At 63.9% G+C, this 14,692-nt stretch overlaps 1 protein-coding gene across 5 annotated transcripts in view; it reads right to left on the bottom strand.

Moving 5' to 3' along the window:
* Positions 1-1,190: 1,190 nt before the first annotated feature.
* Positions 1,191-14,692, bottom strand: part of ARHGAP23 (Rho GTPase activating protein 23) — a 110,630-nt gene continuing 97,128 nt past the window's right edge. For 2 of the 5 annotated variants that reach the window (XM_067541175.1, XM_067541173.1), the window contains exons 16-24: positions 13,897-14,052; positions 13,132-13,210; positions 12,104-12,177; positions 11,559-11,648; positions 10,342-10,467; positions 9,674-9,715; positions 9,221-9,314; positions 5,847-5,878; positions 1,191-4,601 (exon numbers count right to left, since the gene is read on the bottom strand). In XM_067541175.1, coding sequence (XP_067397276.1) covers positions 3,492-4,601; positions 5,847-5,878; positions 9,221-9,314; positions 9,674-9,715; positions 10,342-10,467; positions 11,559-11,648; positions 12,104-12,177; positions 13,132-13,210; positions 13,897-14,052 — 1,803 coding nt within the window. In that variant the 3' untranslated portion in view covers positions 1,191-3,491. Of the gene's footprint in view, positions 4,602-5,846; positions 5,879-8,444; positions 8,470-9,220; positions 9,315-9,673; positions 9,716-10,341; positions 10,468-11,558; positions 11,649-12,103; positions 12,178-13,131; positions 13,211-13,896; positions 14,053-14,692 lie in introns of all 5 variants that reach the window. The other 3 variants (XM_067541176.1, XM_067541177.1, XM_067541174.1) reach the window with 3 other exon arrangements.

Here is a 14,692-nt window from a genome sequence, read left to right as displayed (position 1 = left end):
CCCCGCAGAGGGCTTGACGCTCACCCCCTGCTGCCTGTCTAGCTAGAGACACAGGGTGCGGGAGGTAACAGCTTTTATTGGCCCAACTTCTGCTGGTGAGACACTCGGTACGTCTACACTGCTGGGGCCAGCCCGTACTGGTTTAGACATTGGGCCTGGTGCTGGAGGAGGTGCTAGGCATGTGTAGGACCCATGGAGCTTGAAAGGGGTGCATTGCCCATCCGAGCAGCGGAGAGTAATGCTCTGGGGGGGCAACTTGAGGCGGGGGAGTTCCTACAGCCACGGGGAGGGAAAAAAACCTTCCAGCGCCGCTGGGAGCATCTACACCCCAGTCCTGCAGCCCTAGTGTAGGCATGGCCAGCGTGACACTTCACGAGCTGCTCATCCACTCCCTCTGTGCAGCACTTGTGGGGGCGGAGTGTGCTCGATTTACTCTGCTTGAGTGAGGGCAAGGGTACAAACTTGAGCCCAGTGGGGCCGTGCCGTCGAGCCTACAGCCTTGGAGTTCTGTTTGTACAGCACCGAGCACCTCAGTATTCCTGCAAGACAAGAAAGAATGAATGATGCTGCTACCAGGGTGTGCAGTTGCAAGCCACACCCTCCCCCTTTTTGCAGACAAAGCCGCAGGATGTGGGGTGCTTTGAACAACCGCCCCCACTCTCCACCCCTTTCCCCCTATCACAGGCCACCACTGAGCCACCATCACGTGGGATTTTCCAAAGGCCCTGAGTCAGGCACGATTGTTATCACAGCCTTGGCAGGAATGCTGCAACGCACCAGCCAACGGCCCAGCTAACGTTACCAGGGGGTGTCACACTTTTTTCTGGAAAGTATTTCAGGCTGTGACGCCCCCCCCCACGTCACCCTTACTTTTGCACTGCTGCTGGGAGCGGCTCTGCATTCAGCACACCCGTCCAGCAGCCGCTGCTCTCCGGCCGCCCAGCTCTGGCGGGCTCTGGCTGTCGGCCATGCACGGGGCTGACAGCTCGCCACCCCTCCATAATGACCCCGTGACCTGACCCCCCCCCCCCCCTTTGAGAACCGCAGCCCATCTCCAACCAGGCGGCTTCCCGGGCCGGGGTAAGCTACGCCTCCTAGAGCACGATGCTCAAATTGCCTGCCCCACGCAGGAACGTTCAAGTTGCTAAAAAGCCCCAAATTGGCCATTTCAATAAAAGGAGAAAGTCTAGTCCTTGAATACGCCAGTTTATTTCCAATATGTAGAATGGAACTTCCCAGAGGGCTGTTTCCAAACCCCATTTTTAAATTTTTTTTTTTTAGTTTTGCATATTCCATATATAGGTCTGACCTTTTACAACACATCAAGGAAAAAAATTACACATGCAGGAAGGATTTAAAAATTCAACACTGTTACAGCACTTTGTGGTTTTTCTTCTGTTTTTTTTTTTTTTTTTTTTTTTAAATGAGCGAAAAATCTTAAAAAATCCTTATAAACTCTTTGTAATATGTTACACATTTAAAGACAATATTTACACACAAAAAACGGGGGGAAAAAAACCCAAAAAACTTTACAGCAATTATTTGCATAAAGTACGAGAACAATGCAGAAACTGGAGTGAGTTTTGTTTTGTTTTGAAAATCCCCGCAAGGCCTCTCCCTGGAATGGCTGCAGTTTGTAGCGGAGGTTGTGGCGTGGCGTTATTTCTAGGTATGGATTTCAGAGCCCCAGCGCAAGGGAGGCCAGAGACAGCACCCCGAGTTCATTAAGACAATCGCCAGGCACTGCCAGAGACGGGAGCACTGGATGTGGCAGAGGGTTGGTTTTATTTTCTCTTTCAAACGAAAAGGGACCCCCCTCAAAATCTATTACAATTAATATAGCAGCATGAAAACACAGTTGACCATTTTCGAGAATCCGCCGGGAGTGCCGCGTTCCCTGTTATTCTACCCGAGGCCGGGCGTCTTGGCACGGCTCTGCCCCACCTGCTAGGCAGCACAACCAGGGGGTAGGGATATAACTGCAAGACAGAGCGTCTTGGGGGTGGGGGCACAGCACACACTAGTGGGGGGTGGGACAGAGAGCGAGACAGTGGGTATGCCAGGAAAACTCTGCCTGGCAGGGGATGGGCTGAAGCAGTCGTGGCCTGGGCCCCCTTCTTACGCTCCGGCCACTCCAGCCCCTGCTCCTTCCCATGTGACTTTGCAGGCTGGCAAAGAGCAGCGCCACCTGCCCCTGGCGCCACCTCACAGAGGGCAGGATCTGGCACGGCCTGGCACAGGGGAGAGGATGGGGAACACGGGGCCCTTTGGCACGAGAGACGTTTCTCAGTGTTCACCTGGGGGCGTCCCAGCAAGCAGCTGCACCTGGTGCCAGCAGCCGTGAGCTCACGACAGGCGTGCCCATACAGCGTGGCACGTGCAATGGTGCCAATGATGCCAGCACACGCACGTCTACGAATGACTCACCATTCCTCCCGGGGGATCATCGAGATGGACACACGGGCCTGCGCTGGCAGGTGCTCCATGGGGCAGAGGTGCGGATGGCAGTGGTGCGCACACGTGCGGATGGCAGTGGTGCGCACACGTGCACGCACACTCAGCGCCAGCCGGCAGACCCCACATACGGTCCTTCACTCTCCATCCTCCAGCCACCTCGCTCGCCCTGGAGCCAGCTGGAGTGGGAGAGCCGCCTTGGGAAAGGGGGGCTCTGCTCCCCGGGGCGGGGAGGGCGGGTGGGGCTGGCTAGGACCAGGGACCCAGGAACCCTCTGTTCAAAGCCACCCAATATTTCCTTGCGCATCAGCAGCGGCTGCCCGGGGGGCATCTCCTCTGAGTCGGGGTGGGGTGAGGGGCACAGTAGCGTGATGCCACAGAGCCACGGCTAGTGGGGCACGGCCGCAGCTTGGGAACTGGCAGCCGGGCACGGGCAACGGCCTCGTGGAAATCTGAGCGTGTGGCAGGAACCTCGGGATCGCCCACAAAGGGGTGGGGTGGCAAATCTGGCAGTTTCAGTGCCCCAGCCACGCAGGGAGATGGGCTGCGGGGCCGTGAGGCTGGAGTTGGGCTGCTTGTCTCAGGCCAAGGGCTTCCTGCAGGTGAGCCCTGAACACCCGCCCGGCCCAGCTGCGGCTGGGATCCCGACTCTGGGGCAGGGCCAGGCCGGTCTGAGTTACAGGCGTTGCCCCCCAGCCATGGCCCAGCAAAATCAACAGCGCGGGAAGGGGAGAGTCTTAAAAAGGGAGACAAACCAGATAGACCCAGCACGACACGGAGCCCGGTTAAACACACAAACCGAGGGAGGGTCGTTCAATTAACGCCCCCCCCCAGCACCAGCCTGGCAGCGCGGCCGGGGGAAGGAGGGGGGCGGCTTCAGACCCACACACGCGGGAAGCCCTTGGAGCCCCGCGATGGAGGCTTGAGATGCAAGGTTGGCAAAGGAGGGCGGGTGGCCGCTAGCCCCTAGGGGCGCTGGGCAGACCGGGACTCACCCAGAGAGGGGGGCGGGAAAGCAGAGACAGCCGGCAGGGGGGTTAGAGACACTGGGGGAAGCGGAAGGAAGCTGTGCGTGCAGGAGCCGGGCCCCGGTCGCCGGGGTTCCCCTCCGAGCCCTTACTGCACTGCGGGTCGCCGGCCCCGCCCTGCTGGCTCAGTGCCGAGGACGAGGCGGGCCGGGCCTTGGTCGACTCCAGGCTGCTGAGGCCCGAGTCCTTGTTGTCTCTGCGCACGTCCGCAGGGCCGAGCTCGGGGCCCCCAGGGGGTCCCTGGCCCAGCGCCCCCTGCTCCTTCCACTCGTTGAAGTTGAGGTCTTTGAGGCCGCCCGGCACCACCACCGTGTGGCGGCGCCAGGAGCTCTTCTTGCGCCGGGTCTCTGGGGAGTGGGGTTTGCGCATGCGCACGGCCAGCATGTCGTCGGCCGAGCCGCGCAGGCGCAGCCGGATCTGCTCCGGCAGCGAGGGCCTGGCCGGAGCCGCGGCCCCCAGGGGCTGCAGGGATTCCTGGCTGCCCGGCCGGGGCCGCGCCAGCTTCCGGCGGGCCAGCGTGTCGCACTGGATGAGCCGGTGGGAGTTGAAGGAGGGCCGGGCCAGCTTCTCCTTCTCGCCGCTCGCCGCCTCGGGCCCCTCCCCGGCGCCCGGCCCCGCTCTGCCCGGCAGGGAGCTGCTCTCCGTGTCCGTCTCCACGTGGCTGAACTCGCTGCGCTCGTCGTCCGCCTCCTCGCCGCGGCTCTCGGCCACCGACTGCACCTCCGAGCACAGGCTGCGGTCGATGGTGGACAGGGTGGAGTAGCCCGACACGATGGACCGGGCGTCCGGCGCCGGCTCCCTCGGCCCCTCCGGCTCCGGCTCCAGGCGGCCTCCCTGCTCCTCCGCACCCGCTGGGTGGCTCGGAGCGTCGCGCGTTGGGCCTGGCTCCCCGGGGACTGCGCCGCTCCCCGGCCCTTTGGCCTCTTCCTTCACCGTGCCCCCACCCCTGGCCTCTTCGGCTCTGCCTTTGCCGGCCTCGTGCTCCGAGTCGTCGTCCGTGCTGCTCCCCAGACGCTTGGCCTCTCTCCGCTTCTTCCTCTTGCGGTTGACGGCTGAGATGAAGGAGATGGCGAGCAGTTCCTTGCTGTACGGATCCTTCTGGGGCGCCCCTGAGCCCTGCTGGAGAGAGCAGCACACGGCTTAGCGCCACGGCCCCGCGTGGACTCTCCCCGGCCCGGCCCCGGCCGCGCTACGGACAGCACAGAGCACTCGGGCCGCTGCCCTGGCCACAGCTGCGCGGGTGCAGCAATGCACCCTGGGAAAATCAAGGCCGCCATCCCATCAGGCCTGAGTGCATTCTGGGAAAAATCTAGGCCACTGTTCCCTACTGCTGCAGTGCATTCTGGGAAGGAAAACTAGGCCACTTTGTCCCATATTGCTACAATGCATTCTGGGAAAAATCAAGGCTACTTTCCCAGACCATGGCAGTGCATTCTGGGAAAAAAGCTAGGCCACTGTTCCCTACTGCTGCAGTGCATTCTGGGAAAATCGAGGCTGCTCTCCCAGGCCCAGACCCATCTTTCAGGGCACAGGACTGCCCGTGCTTTCCCACTGCTCCAGTGCCCTTTGGCATGTCCCACCCAGCCAGGAGCTGGCCAGCAGGAACGGTTCCTCCCAGGCCTGGACAGCCCCATGGATGGGCCCAGCAGAGCCACCAGGACAGAAGCCAAGCAGAGCTACCCGGCTGTATCCCAGCCCTGCTTGGGGGAAGGGGCCTTGCTCAGTAGCCCCCCCACAGGTGGGAACCACATCAGGTGTCGGCGTGAAAAGCGCACGGAGCGAATCATGGGTGCAAATGCAGCGTTCGAATTCCGGACACTGCAGAGGCACCCGCAGGCCCTGGTCTGGATCGGGCCCGGCTGGGCAGATCTGCTCAGAGAAACTGGCCAAGACACTTTCTCCCCGAAAGAACCTAAATAGCCAAAGGGGGAGAGGGGAAACTGAGGCAGAGAGCGGGGCAGGGACTCGCACAACAAGCCAGTGGCTGAGCCAGTTCCAGAACCCAGGTGTCTGACGTGCACTCAGGCTACTGCCCTACCCCCTGGGCCAGGCCACCACCCTGTGATTTGCAAGGTCATCTTGAAGCTTTCTCCTCTCTCCCAGGACCTAAGTAAACCTGTCAGCCTTTCTTCCCCAGGCACAGCTGGAAACCCATGAGTGTTCTCAGGAGGACAGGGCGGCCCGGGCCAGGGCCACACTAGGGCATTAGATGCTGAGTTGCTCTGTGCTTTGGCAGAAATTTTTCTTTTTAAAATGCCAATATTCCACCTTAGGCTCCCTGCCCCTTTTGCCGTGCGGGAGGTGGTGCTTTTAGCACACACAGGATCCCCCCAACTTTCGAAAGCCCCTCTCGGGAGACCTTACCTTCGATTTGGCAGAGCCGCTGTTGGTCGAATCTGTAACGCAAAAGAGAGAGCAGGGATTAGGATGGGCAGGGTAGAGTTTTGCTAGCATGGAGGGGAACGAGGGGGTGTGCGGTCATCGAAGGACATTTCCCAACAGCCTCGCCACGCTCTCACTCAACGCGCCGTCCCAGAGGACGCTGCCACCGTCGGCTCTAATCAACAACGTGAACAGCCTCTCAATTGACCCAGTGACTGGCAGCGGGGCGCCCGTGTTGGGAAATTAACAAGGGGGGGTGTCGGGAAAGCTGGGAGAAGAAGGATTTTCAACACGCTGCAAAAAGTCAAAAAAAGGGCCTCGGTTTCGGGCCGGACAAAACGTTCCATCCACTTCAATTTCCAACCGGTTTTTGGTTTTTAAAGCATTTTAGAGGAGGAGATTTTGAAGAAGGAATTCATTGTGAAGGGAAAAGCGGAACGGGTTTGGATTTTTCAGATGTTTTTTCCCCCCCTCTCAAAATGAAATTGGGCAAAAGGGACACGGATTTGTCAAATGTTCCCGGGCTGCCGATGCCAGAAAAAAAGTTTCAGCCCCCAAATCCGGCCCAGCTCCGGCCGTCACAGCCATGGAGGCTTGTGGGACTTGAGGCTGCAGCTGCCCCAGACTGCGGGAAGCTTTACGGGGATTTTGGATCTCACGGAAAGCGCTTCCAGGAGATTCGATGGCACCCTGCAAAAGATCTCTGGGTCTCCCTGTCTTGTTCGCGTGCGACCCGCACACCGCAGTCACACCATCGCTGGCTTAATCACAGCGCGGGGGAGAGGACGACACGGCCACCACCCCAGGGTACAGAAAAGGAAACAGGAAAAAAGAGCCACACGCAGCTGGGAAATGCTCAGTCACCGGAGCCCGTCACCCGCCAGCAGAGCGACAGCACACCAGCCACCAGGGACCCTGCCAGCGGCGCTAGCGGAACAGACCCGGAGCCTAGGATGGGGTGGGGTGAAAGGGGACGATGGAGCAATGGGAGAGCGAAGGGCTGAGGAGACAGGAGAGGTGACGCCGCAGGCCCGGCGGGTTTCCGCTGGGGATATGGAGCAGGAGGGGCGCAGGAGGCCGGCGGCAGGCTGGTTACAGCAGTGCTCTCTCCTGGACACTCGGGGCTGGCTGCCAGATTCACTGGGGCCCCTTTGCACCAACCCAACGCAGACTCTGCGGCCACGCAGGTATCACGGACCCGCCCCGTGACCTGCAGGGCGAGGAGAATAAGCTGGAGCTAAAAAGAGGGACTCCCCGCCCCCCGCAAGCAGGGCATCGCGGTGAGATTTTAGCACAGGGACCACAGGCAGATCCTGCTGGTGTAAACGCCACGTGCAGTCACCCATTCACACCCGCCTGGGATCGTTCGGAGACGCCCGGGGTGCCGGGGTCCGACAGGCCGTGAGCAGCGAAGGGCCAGCTGTACGGGGCACTGCCCGCGGGCTGCCGGGGCCACGGCCGGGGCTCTCGCTGTCGATGGGCAGCGGCAGGAGGGTGGAAGAGGGGTTGAGCGACCTCAGGCGTGGGCCGGGGCAAGGGCAAGTGCCGGGGGACGTGCTAGCGAGGGGCCGTGGGGGCTCCGAGGTGCCCGGGGAGGGACCGGCTGTTAATCTGCAACGTCTGGCAAGCGGGTTAAAGGGAGCGGGGGGGGGGGCAGGGAATGAAGGATGCACCCACCACGCCAGCCGCGACTCACCACGCAGAGTAGCACAAGGACAAACACAACGACACCCCCCTGCCCCCCCCCCCGACCCTCTGGCGGAGGGATGGGATTCGGGGCTGGTGATTATGAGAGGGGGGGGCCAGGAGGGGAACGCTGGCCCCTGGGGGGATCTGGAATCCCACCCCCCGAGCATGCTGTGAACCAGGGGGGCTGGCTCATGGGGGGTGCAGGGGCTGTGTGGGGCCAGGGGTCCTGGCCTGAATGGAGCTGGGCTGGGTGGCCATTGGGAAGGGTCAGAGGCCCAGGCTGAAGGGGCGTCTGGGCACCCGGGGCAGGCAGAGGGCCGGGGATCTCCCAGTGGCCCCCACTGGTGACCTCAGCGCCCTGGCGTGGGCGGCACCAGCTGATCTGACTCCAGGGGAATCCCCACCACCCGCCCCCATGGCCACGCTCCTGGCGTGCCCAGAGCCCGGCTGGCAGGGCAGGCCTCTCCCTCTGCTCCCAGCCACGGCGTCTCTTGCCGGTGCTGGTGCCAAGCACTGGGGATACGGGCACCAGGACCACCCGCCTCTGACCCGATGCCCCCGGGTGCTCCCAGGCGGGCAGGGAGTTCAGATCATTTGGGACACGTAAGTAAACGTGGCTCGATTCATCCCCTGATGACAACGAGGGATGAACCGGACCTGGGGGGTATCGAGCTGGGGTCGTGACCTTCCGGGGGGGTAAATGGGTACCAGGGGTCATGCCCCCCCCCCCGCCCTTGGGAAAGGTGGCGAGGCCAGGTGGGTCCCAGGGTGAGGTGCTCTGCAGCCAGCGCAGTGGGGGTGGGTGGGGGGCTCCCCTCCTGCACCCCCCTCTCTCACGATCACCCGGTGGGATTAGGGCACAAGCAATCCACCCAGGCAGCAGCACTGTACCCGCTCTAGAGCTCCAGGAGTTCCGCTGGAGGAGGAGGAGGAGGAGGAGGAGGAAGAAGAAGACAGCAGAGAGAAGTTTAAGGAAAGAGCATAAAGAAACAACGTCATTACAAACCCCTTCCTCTCCGCCTGTGCGGCTCGGGCCGGGGGAGAAGGACCAGGCACAGGAGAGAGGCAGCCGACGGGGGGAGGCAAATGAGCTCTGCCCCCCTAGGGAAGGCATCGGGGCTCCCCTGGCAGAGCTGCTGTGGCTGGCTGGCTAGGGGTGGTAGCGGGGGGACAACGGGTAGCCCCGTGTTACACCGACTGTTCCACGATGGGGAAGCTCAGGGACACCGGCTCTAACGGAGCATACGCAGAAGAGGGCCTGGGGAACTCACTGACACTAGACCCACACTTCCCAACATTAACACTGGGGGGAGCCCAACTGCAGTGGGTAACCAGCCTTGGCCAGTGATTGGCTCCTTGTTGTTCCTGGGTTACCAGCAGTGGGCATGGCCTAAGGAAATGCCCCTCCTCCTCCCCAGGCGAGACGGGCCAGGCAGCTCCTGGTGGGGGGCCAGGTTCCCAGCCATCCTACAGGATCAGCAGCTGGTCGAGGGGAGAGCCCAGGCCTCACCCAGGGACAGGGGATCCCCCAGCTTGCCCAGTGGGGAGCGGCACAGTAACACCCCTGGAGGTGGATCGCCGGCAGGGTCACTGCTCCGCTGCTGCCAGCTGACCCCCGAAGGCCCTAGGACTGGAGCCCCCTCCCCGCCCCAGCCCTGCCCCCTCACCCGAGGCGTCCCCTGGCACCGCCGTCCTCCCGATGTTGGGGAGCAGGTACTCGATGTTCGGCACCGACTGCGCCTCCTTCTCGTCCACGGGGGTCTGGAACGGAAGGGGGGGGGAGAGCGGTGAGCAGAGCAGCCCCTGGGCCCAGCCTCGACCCCTTGTCTGCCGAGAGTCCCTTGCCCGGCCGGCTGGGTGGAGCCCCATGGGGGGGAGCTGCCTGCCCTGGCGGGGTCTCCAGCAGGGGGCAGGAGAGAGGCTGCCCCCCAGGCCCGTCTCCACAGCAGAGGCTCTAGCGCGAACCACCCCTGCAGAGCCCAGTGGGTTCATACAGGGACCGGCTCTTCCCGGAGGCGAGCACGCCTCCCACGGCTGGGGCAGGTGCCCTCCGGTGGCCACGGAGCCAGCTCCACCCCCCACCCCACCCGCCGGTGGGGCGAGTTCGCCACGGGACTCACCTTCTCCCCCTTGTCTTCCTTGTCGCTGAAGAACCAGTCCGACTGCAGGAGCAAGGAGAGGGGGCGAGGGTCAGAGCGCGGCAGGACGGCGACGTCGGGGCTTTCCAGACTTGGGGGGGGAAGGGGAGGGGGGCAGCGCCCAGCCCAGGCCAGCATCGCCCGCTCCGGGGGGGGCCTTGGAGCCGGGGAGGGGAGGTGACCGGCTCTGGGTCGCCCGGCTGTTGCCGGATTCATTCCCGTGCACGGAGCCAAATGCACGAGTCTCGGTCTCTGCCGCTGCAGGCACCCCCGCCCCACGGCCTGGCACCCCCGTCCCCTCCCCCTCACCTCCTCCCGGCCTGGCATCACAGAACCAAGCCACCTGCCCCATCCTGGCTGCCCCTAGACACCCCCCTGCCGCACTCGGAGCTAAACAAGGCAGATCCGACCGTGCGGAAAAGTCCTACCCCAACCCTGACATTTGGCTTCCCGGGGAGGGAAGTTTTCCTTCAACTTGGTAAGCTGGGCGAAGCGCGTGGGGAGAGTCGGGGGATGTGCAGGGCCGCCAGGGGCCCATCCTGCCCAGCAGAGTGTGTGTGTGTGTGTGGTGGTGGGGAGGAGGGGGGGGATACAGGGGCCCGTCCTGCCCAGCAGGGTGCGGGGCTGAGCGAGGAGCGTCTGTCCCTTACGTGCTGGATGAGGGTCTCCACGATTTTGTAGCGGTCCGGCATGTGCGTCACCATGTCCGTCATGTTGTCCTCGGACGTCCGGACCAGCGTGGGGCCGAAGACCAGGGCCAGGTTCCGGGGCTCCATCTGCAAACAGGGCGGGGGTTATAATCCTGGCAGCCAGCTCCACGCCTGGTCCCAGGACCCCCACTTCCTCCGAGTGCTGACGCTGGCGCCAGCCTGAGCACGGCCTGCCCGTGGCCCGCCTTTGGGACCAGCCGGTCTCACACCACGGCCTTGGTCTGTAAGATCCCGATGACCAGATCGAAGCAATCCCGAGCCTTGGACGGGCAACGACCCGTCCTTCCATCGGCCTCGGTGCAGCCCAGCCCGCCTGCTCTCCCCACACCCACGAGCCAATTCACTAACGAACTTCCCCAGCCCTGGACCCGCACGTTCCCTTCCTACAGATGGGGAAACCGAGGCAGCGGCCAACACTGTCCAGTGACTCTAGAACAGCCAGGGGCAGAACCCAGGAACCCCGGCTGCCTGCTCAGAAAAGTTGCCTCCCTCTCCAGTTGGCTTGTGAGCCTCACTTCCCAGTCCGGACCCGGAGGACATCTCAGCCGCCAGCGCTCTAGCGTGGGGCTTGGGAGATCAACTCCCTGCTCTGCCACCGACTTCCCGAGTGACCTCAGGCAAGTCACTTGGGGTACGTCTACACCTGGAGCTGGCGGTGTGATTCCCACACCCACACTAGCTCTGGGACCCCAGGTCCATGTTCGGGGCGGCCAGCCCCTCCCACCGCTCACGCCCCTGCGGCCACGCTGCTTTTAGCGCATCCGCTCACTCCGAGCCAGCACGGCTCCGCCAGTCAGCGCTGGAAATCGCGCCTCCGGCTCAGACACCCCCCGAGTCCCTCAGCGCGGCGTGAGCAGGCGTGCCGGGAACACGCAGGGAGCATGCAGCACGCATGGGGCACACGAGGCTGCTCCAGGCACGCCCGCAGAGCGTGCAGCTCTCCTGATCGCAGGGCGCGCACAGCGCTGCTCGAGGACTTGGCTCTCGGTTTTCATCTCCAAGCCCCGCTGTGGCCCATGGCCCAGAGCACGGAGAACTCAGGCCCCGGCCCGCTCGTCGCGTCCTGACACAGAGAATCCACGGCCAGTGCACCAGGCTCTCTAGCCGCACAGCCTGGCTTGGGGAGGGAAGGGGGGGGCAGGCAGTGGCGGTGGTACCTTGTTCTTCTCGGAGTGGTCTGCGATGGTCTTCAGGTGCCCCACCAGGAATTTCAGCGTCTCGTAGTATTGTTCTGGCAGGTCCCGGATCTGGGGGGGGCACAGAAGCAGCATGAATCCCTGGCCAGCCACGGAGAGGGACGGGGGCCCCCTCCCCATCACAGCCTCACTCCTTCCCCACTAGGAACCTCCTCACCCCAGATCGGCCCCTCCACTTTTCCCTGGCCCCCCCTCGCCCCGCCCCTTTCCCAGGCCAGAGGAGGGAGCAGGGCAGGGTGCTCTGCCCCCCCAGCCTCAGGACAGGGTTGGGATCCCTCCCCCCACAGCCACACGCTGGGCAGGCCAAGCCTACCAGACCGACTGAAAAGGCAGGGAGGGGCAGTTGTTCCTGGGCCGGGGGCAATGCCTCCTCCCTGCCAATGGGCAAGAGGGTTGGGGGGCTCGGAGGGTGACCCCTGCTGGGGGACTGTGGTGGGGGGGCACCCGCAGAGGGTTCTCCACGCCCTGAGGGACCTGCACCCCCGAGGGAGGGGGCCCCGCCGTACCAGTTTCCGCAAGGTCTTCATCCTCTCGCTGGCATCCTCTATCCGGTTGGCGTCAATGAAGTCGTTGTATTTATCTGAAAGCACGGAGAGGCCGGGTTTAACGGACGCACCGAGCACGGCCCCCGGTGGAGCGTCCCCTGGGCAGTGCCCGCTGTGCCAGGGCAGGGGGTGAAGCCTCGGGCAGGAGCACCGCCAGAGAGGGCTGTGTGTGCGAGGAGCCGTCTATCCGGAACGCAGGCAGAATTCAGGCCAGGTGTTGGCACACAGCGAGGGGATGGGCAGGCATCCTGGGGCCCGGGCCCAGAGGTGAGAAGGGACGTGGGGCAGCAAGGGGGCTGGGGTGACAGCTGTGACATATCAGCGAGAGGCTCTGGGCAGACGGATGGATCACACTGCTAAGGGAGGGCTGGGGGCAGAGGGCATCGGGGTAATGCCCAGACAGTGGGTGGAGGCAGTTCTGGGGGACGCTACATGGACACAGGGGCTCCCAGGGCAGACTGACAGGCAGCGACGCAGTGGGCGGTGAGCGGGGCAGGCCGAGCAGTGTGTCAATGACCCCCACTTTGGGGCGGGGCTGGCCGCTGGAGGGAGTCCCCTCCCTTGGAAGGGGTCACAGGGCCATGCCCCCGCATGCAGCGGACAGGCATGGGCTCAGCACTGGGGCACCAGAGGGCCCAGGAGTCGTGGCTTGTATGCCGGCCGCCCCCAGAGCCAGCAGGGCACTGCGACTGCCCCCAAACCTGCCGGTAGGGAGATGCGGGTGGGGGAAGGGCTCCCCATGGGGTCTCAGCACATCAGCGAATTCAGAAGCTGCAGGGGAACCTGATTCCCCTCGGGCAGCAGGGCCACACCCCAGAGCCAGCCGAGCTCCGAACCCTGATCGCACAGGAGGCTGGGGAGTTTGCTGCCAATTTCAGTGGGTCCAGGGTTTGGGCACCGAAGTGTGTGTGTGTGTGTGTGTGAGAGACACAGACCAACCTCTGGGTGCATGTGTTGGGGGCAGGGGGTCAGGCTACACCCGCACTCACCGTCTGTGAACAGGGGCTCCGGGAGCTTTCGGAAGAAGGATTTCAACAAGCTGCTGATGACGTTCAAGTCCTGCCACCTCTGTGCGGGGAGACAAAGCGGCGTTTAGCAGGGGAGGCCGAGAGCGGGCAGGCCAACGGCCGGCTGGCCAGCGGGGTGACCAAGACTCTGCTGGGAACCTCAGAGCCGGGGCTTGGGAGAGCCGTGAACGAACCAGCCCCTCCGCCGTGTCAGGCAACTCACGGCGATCCCTGCCCCCTGCCCGGGAGAGGGAGCTGGGGTGCAGCTTCGTGGGCGCCTGGCTACCCCCAGGGCAGGCAGGAGTGAGAGGCGGGGGCCCCGGGAGTGTAACCGCAATGGAACCTGCTGGGTGTTACTGCAGCTCCGGGCCTGCCCGATTTGGCCGCTAGGGGACGCTGCTGCTCTGCACAATTGAACCTCGGCGGCTCCTGCCGCCTGTTGGTTTGCGGGCCGGGTTCTCGCCCAGGGGCTGCTGGCTGGGCCAAACCTGAGTGGCCCTGTGACCCCGGGCGCCAGGTCACCATGCCGCCCGCTCAGATTTGGCCTGACGGACGGGCAGCCGGGCCAACCTTGAGTGACCAGTGCTGTGAGCCGGCGCTTGGCTCCCCCACTCATCCCAGAGCCACGGATGCTCGATGCGCCCCCTCAGGAAGAACGGGGTCCTCTCCCTGCCCTGGTGGGGACCCTCTGTTCTGGGGGGCAGCACACGGAAGTTTTGCCTGGGGAGGCTCCCGCCGGCTCCGCACCTCGTCCTGCAGGTTGATCTCGGTGGCTCCCTTGTTGAGCTGATCCTGCAGGCTGGACACCACGGCGTTGTTCCCCGGGACCCGGTAGATGCCCATGTACTCCAGGCCCTTGTCCTCCACCACTTTGCAGCAGGCCTCCACGATGAGGGGCACGTTCTGCAGGGAACAGAGACCGCCCAGGGTCAGCTGGTCAGCGCGTGCGGGGGAGGGAGGTCAGAGATGGGCACAGCTGGAAGCTGCAGCCCACCCCCAGGCAAGATCCAGCGAAGGCAGCTGAGTTACTTCTCTCCCCCAGCTGTGCCCGGGCAGTAAAGGTGGGCAAAGCGAAAGGACGCGAGCGCCGTCTGGGCCCCAAGCTCAGTGGGACCTCCACCTGTCCTGCCCAGACTTGTGGGGGAACATGAGAACGGAAGGAGGGGCAGAGCCAGCGCAAAGGGACTGCCACTGGCTGAGACCTCCCTACTCGTCACACGTAGGGATCCCAGCAATGCCAGCCATCCCCTGAAGGCGGTGGCGAATCCTCCTCACAGCCCGACCTTAGGCCCGGGGCAGACGGTCCCAGTCACCTCTTGCCCAGGGAGGGGCTGCAGGCAGTCGGAGCCCAGAGCGGCGGGGGGAGCAGCCCGCCCCCCCTTCTATCCCGGGGACCTCCCGCACCTGCCTGACAACGGCCGGCAAGCTCGAGGAGAGCGTGGGGAAACTGTCCGCTCAGACGGCCCCCTCTGCCGCACCACGTCAGCCCGCTGGGAGCGCCGTCTCCTTTCCGAGGCGCGAGTGGGTGAAGCTGGGATGTAGC

The sequence above is a fragment of the Emydura macquarii genome, unplaced genomic scaffold (assembly GCF_026122565.2).
Source record: "Emydura macquarii macquarii isolate MOO-44397 ecotype Brisbane River unplaced genomic scaffold, CSIRO-AGI_Emac_v2 contig_629, whole genome shotgun sequence".
Lineage (NCBI taxonomy): Eukaryota > Metazoa > Chordata > Testudines > Chelidae > Emydura > Emydura macquarii.
The sequence above is the reverse complement of the archived record's forward strand: the minus strand, read 5'-3'. Positions and strand labels throughout refer to the sequence as shown.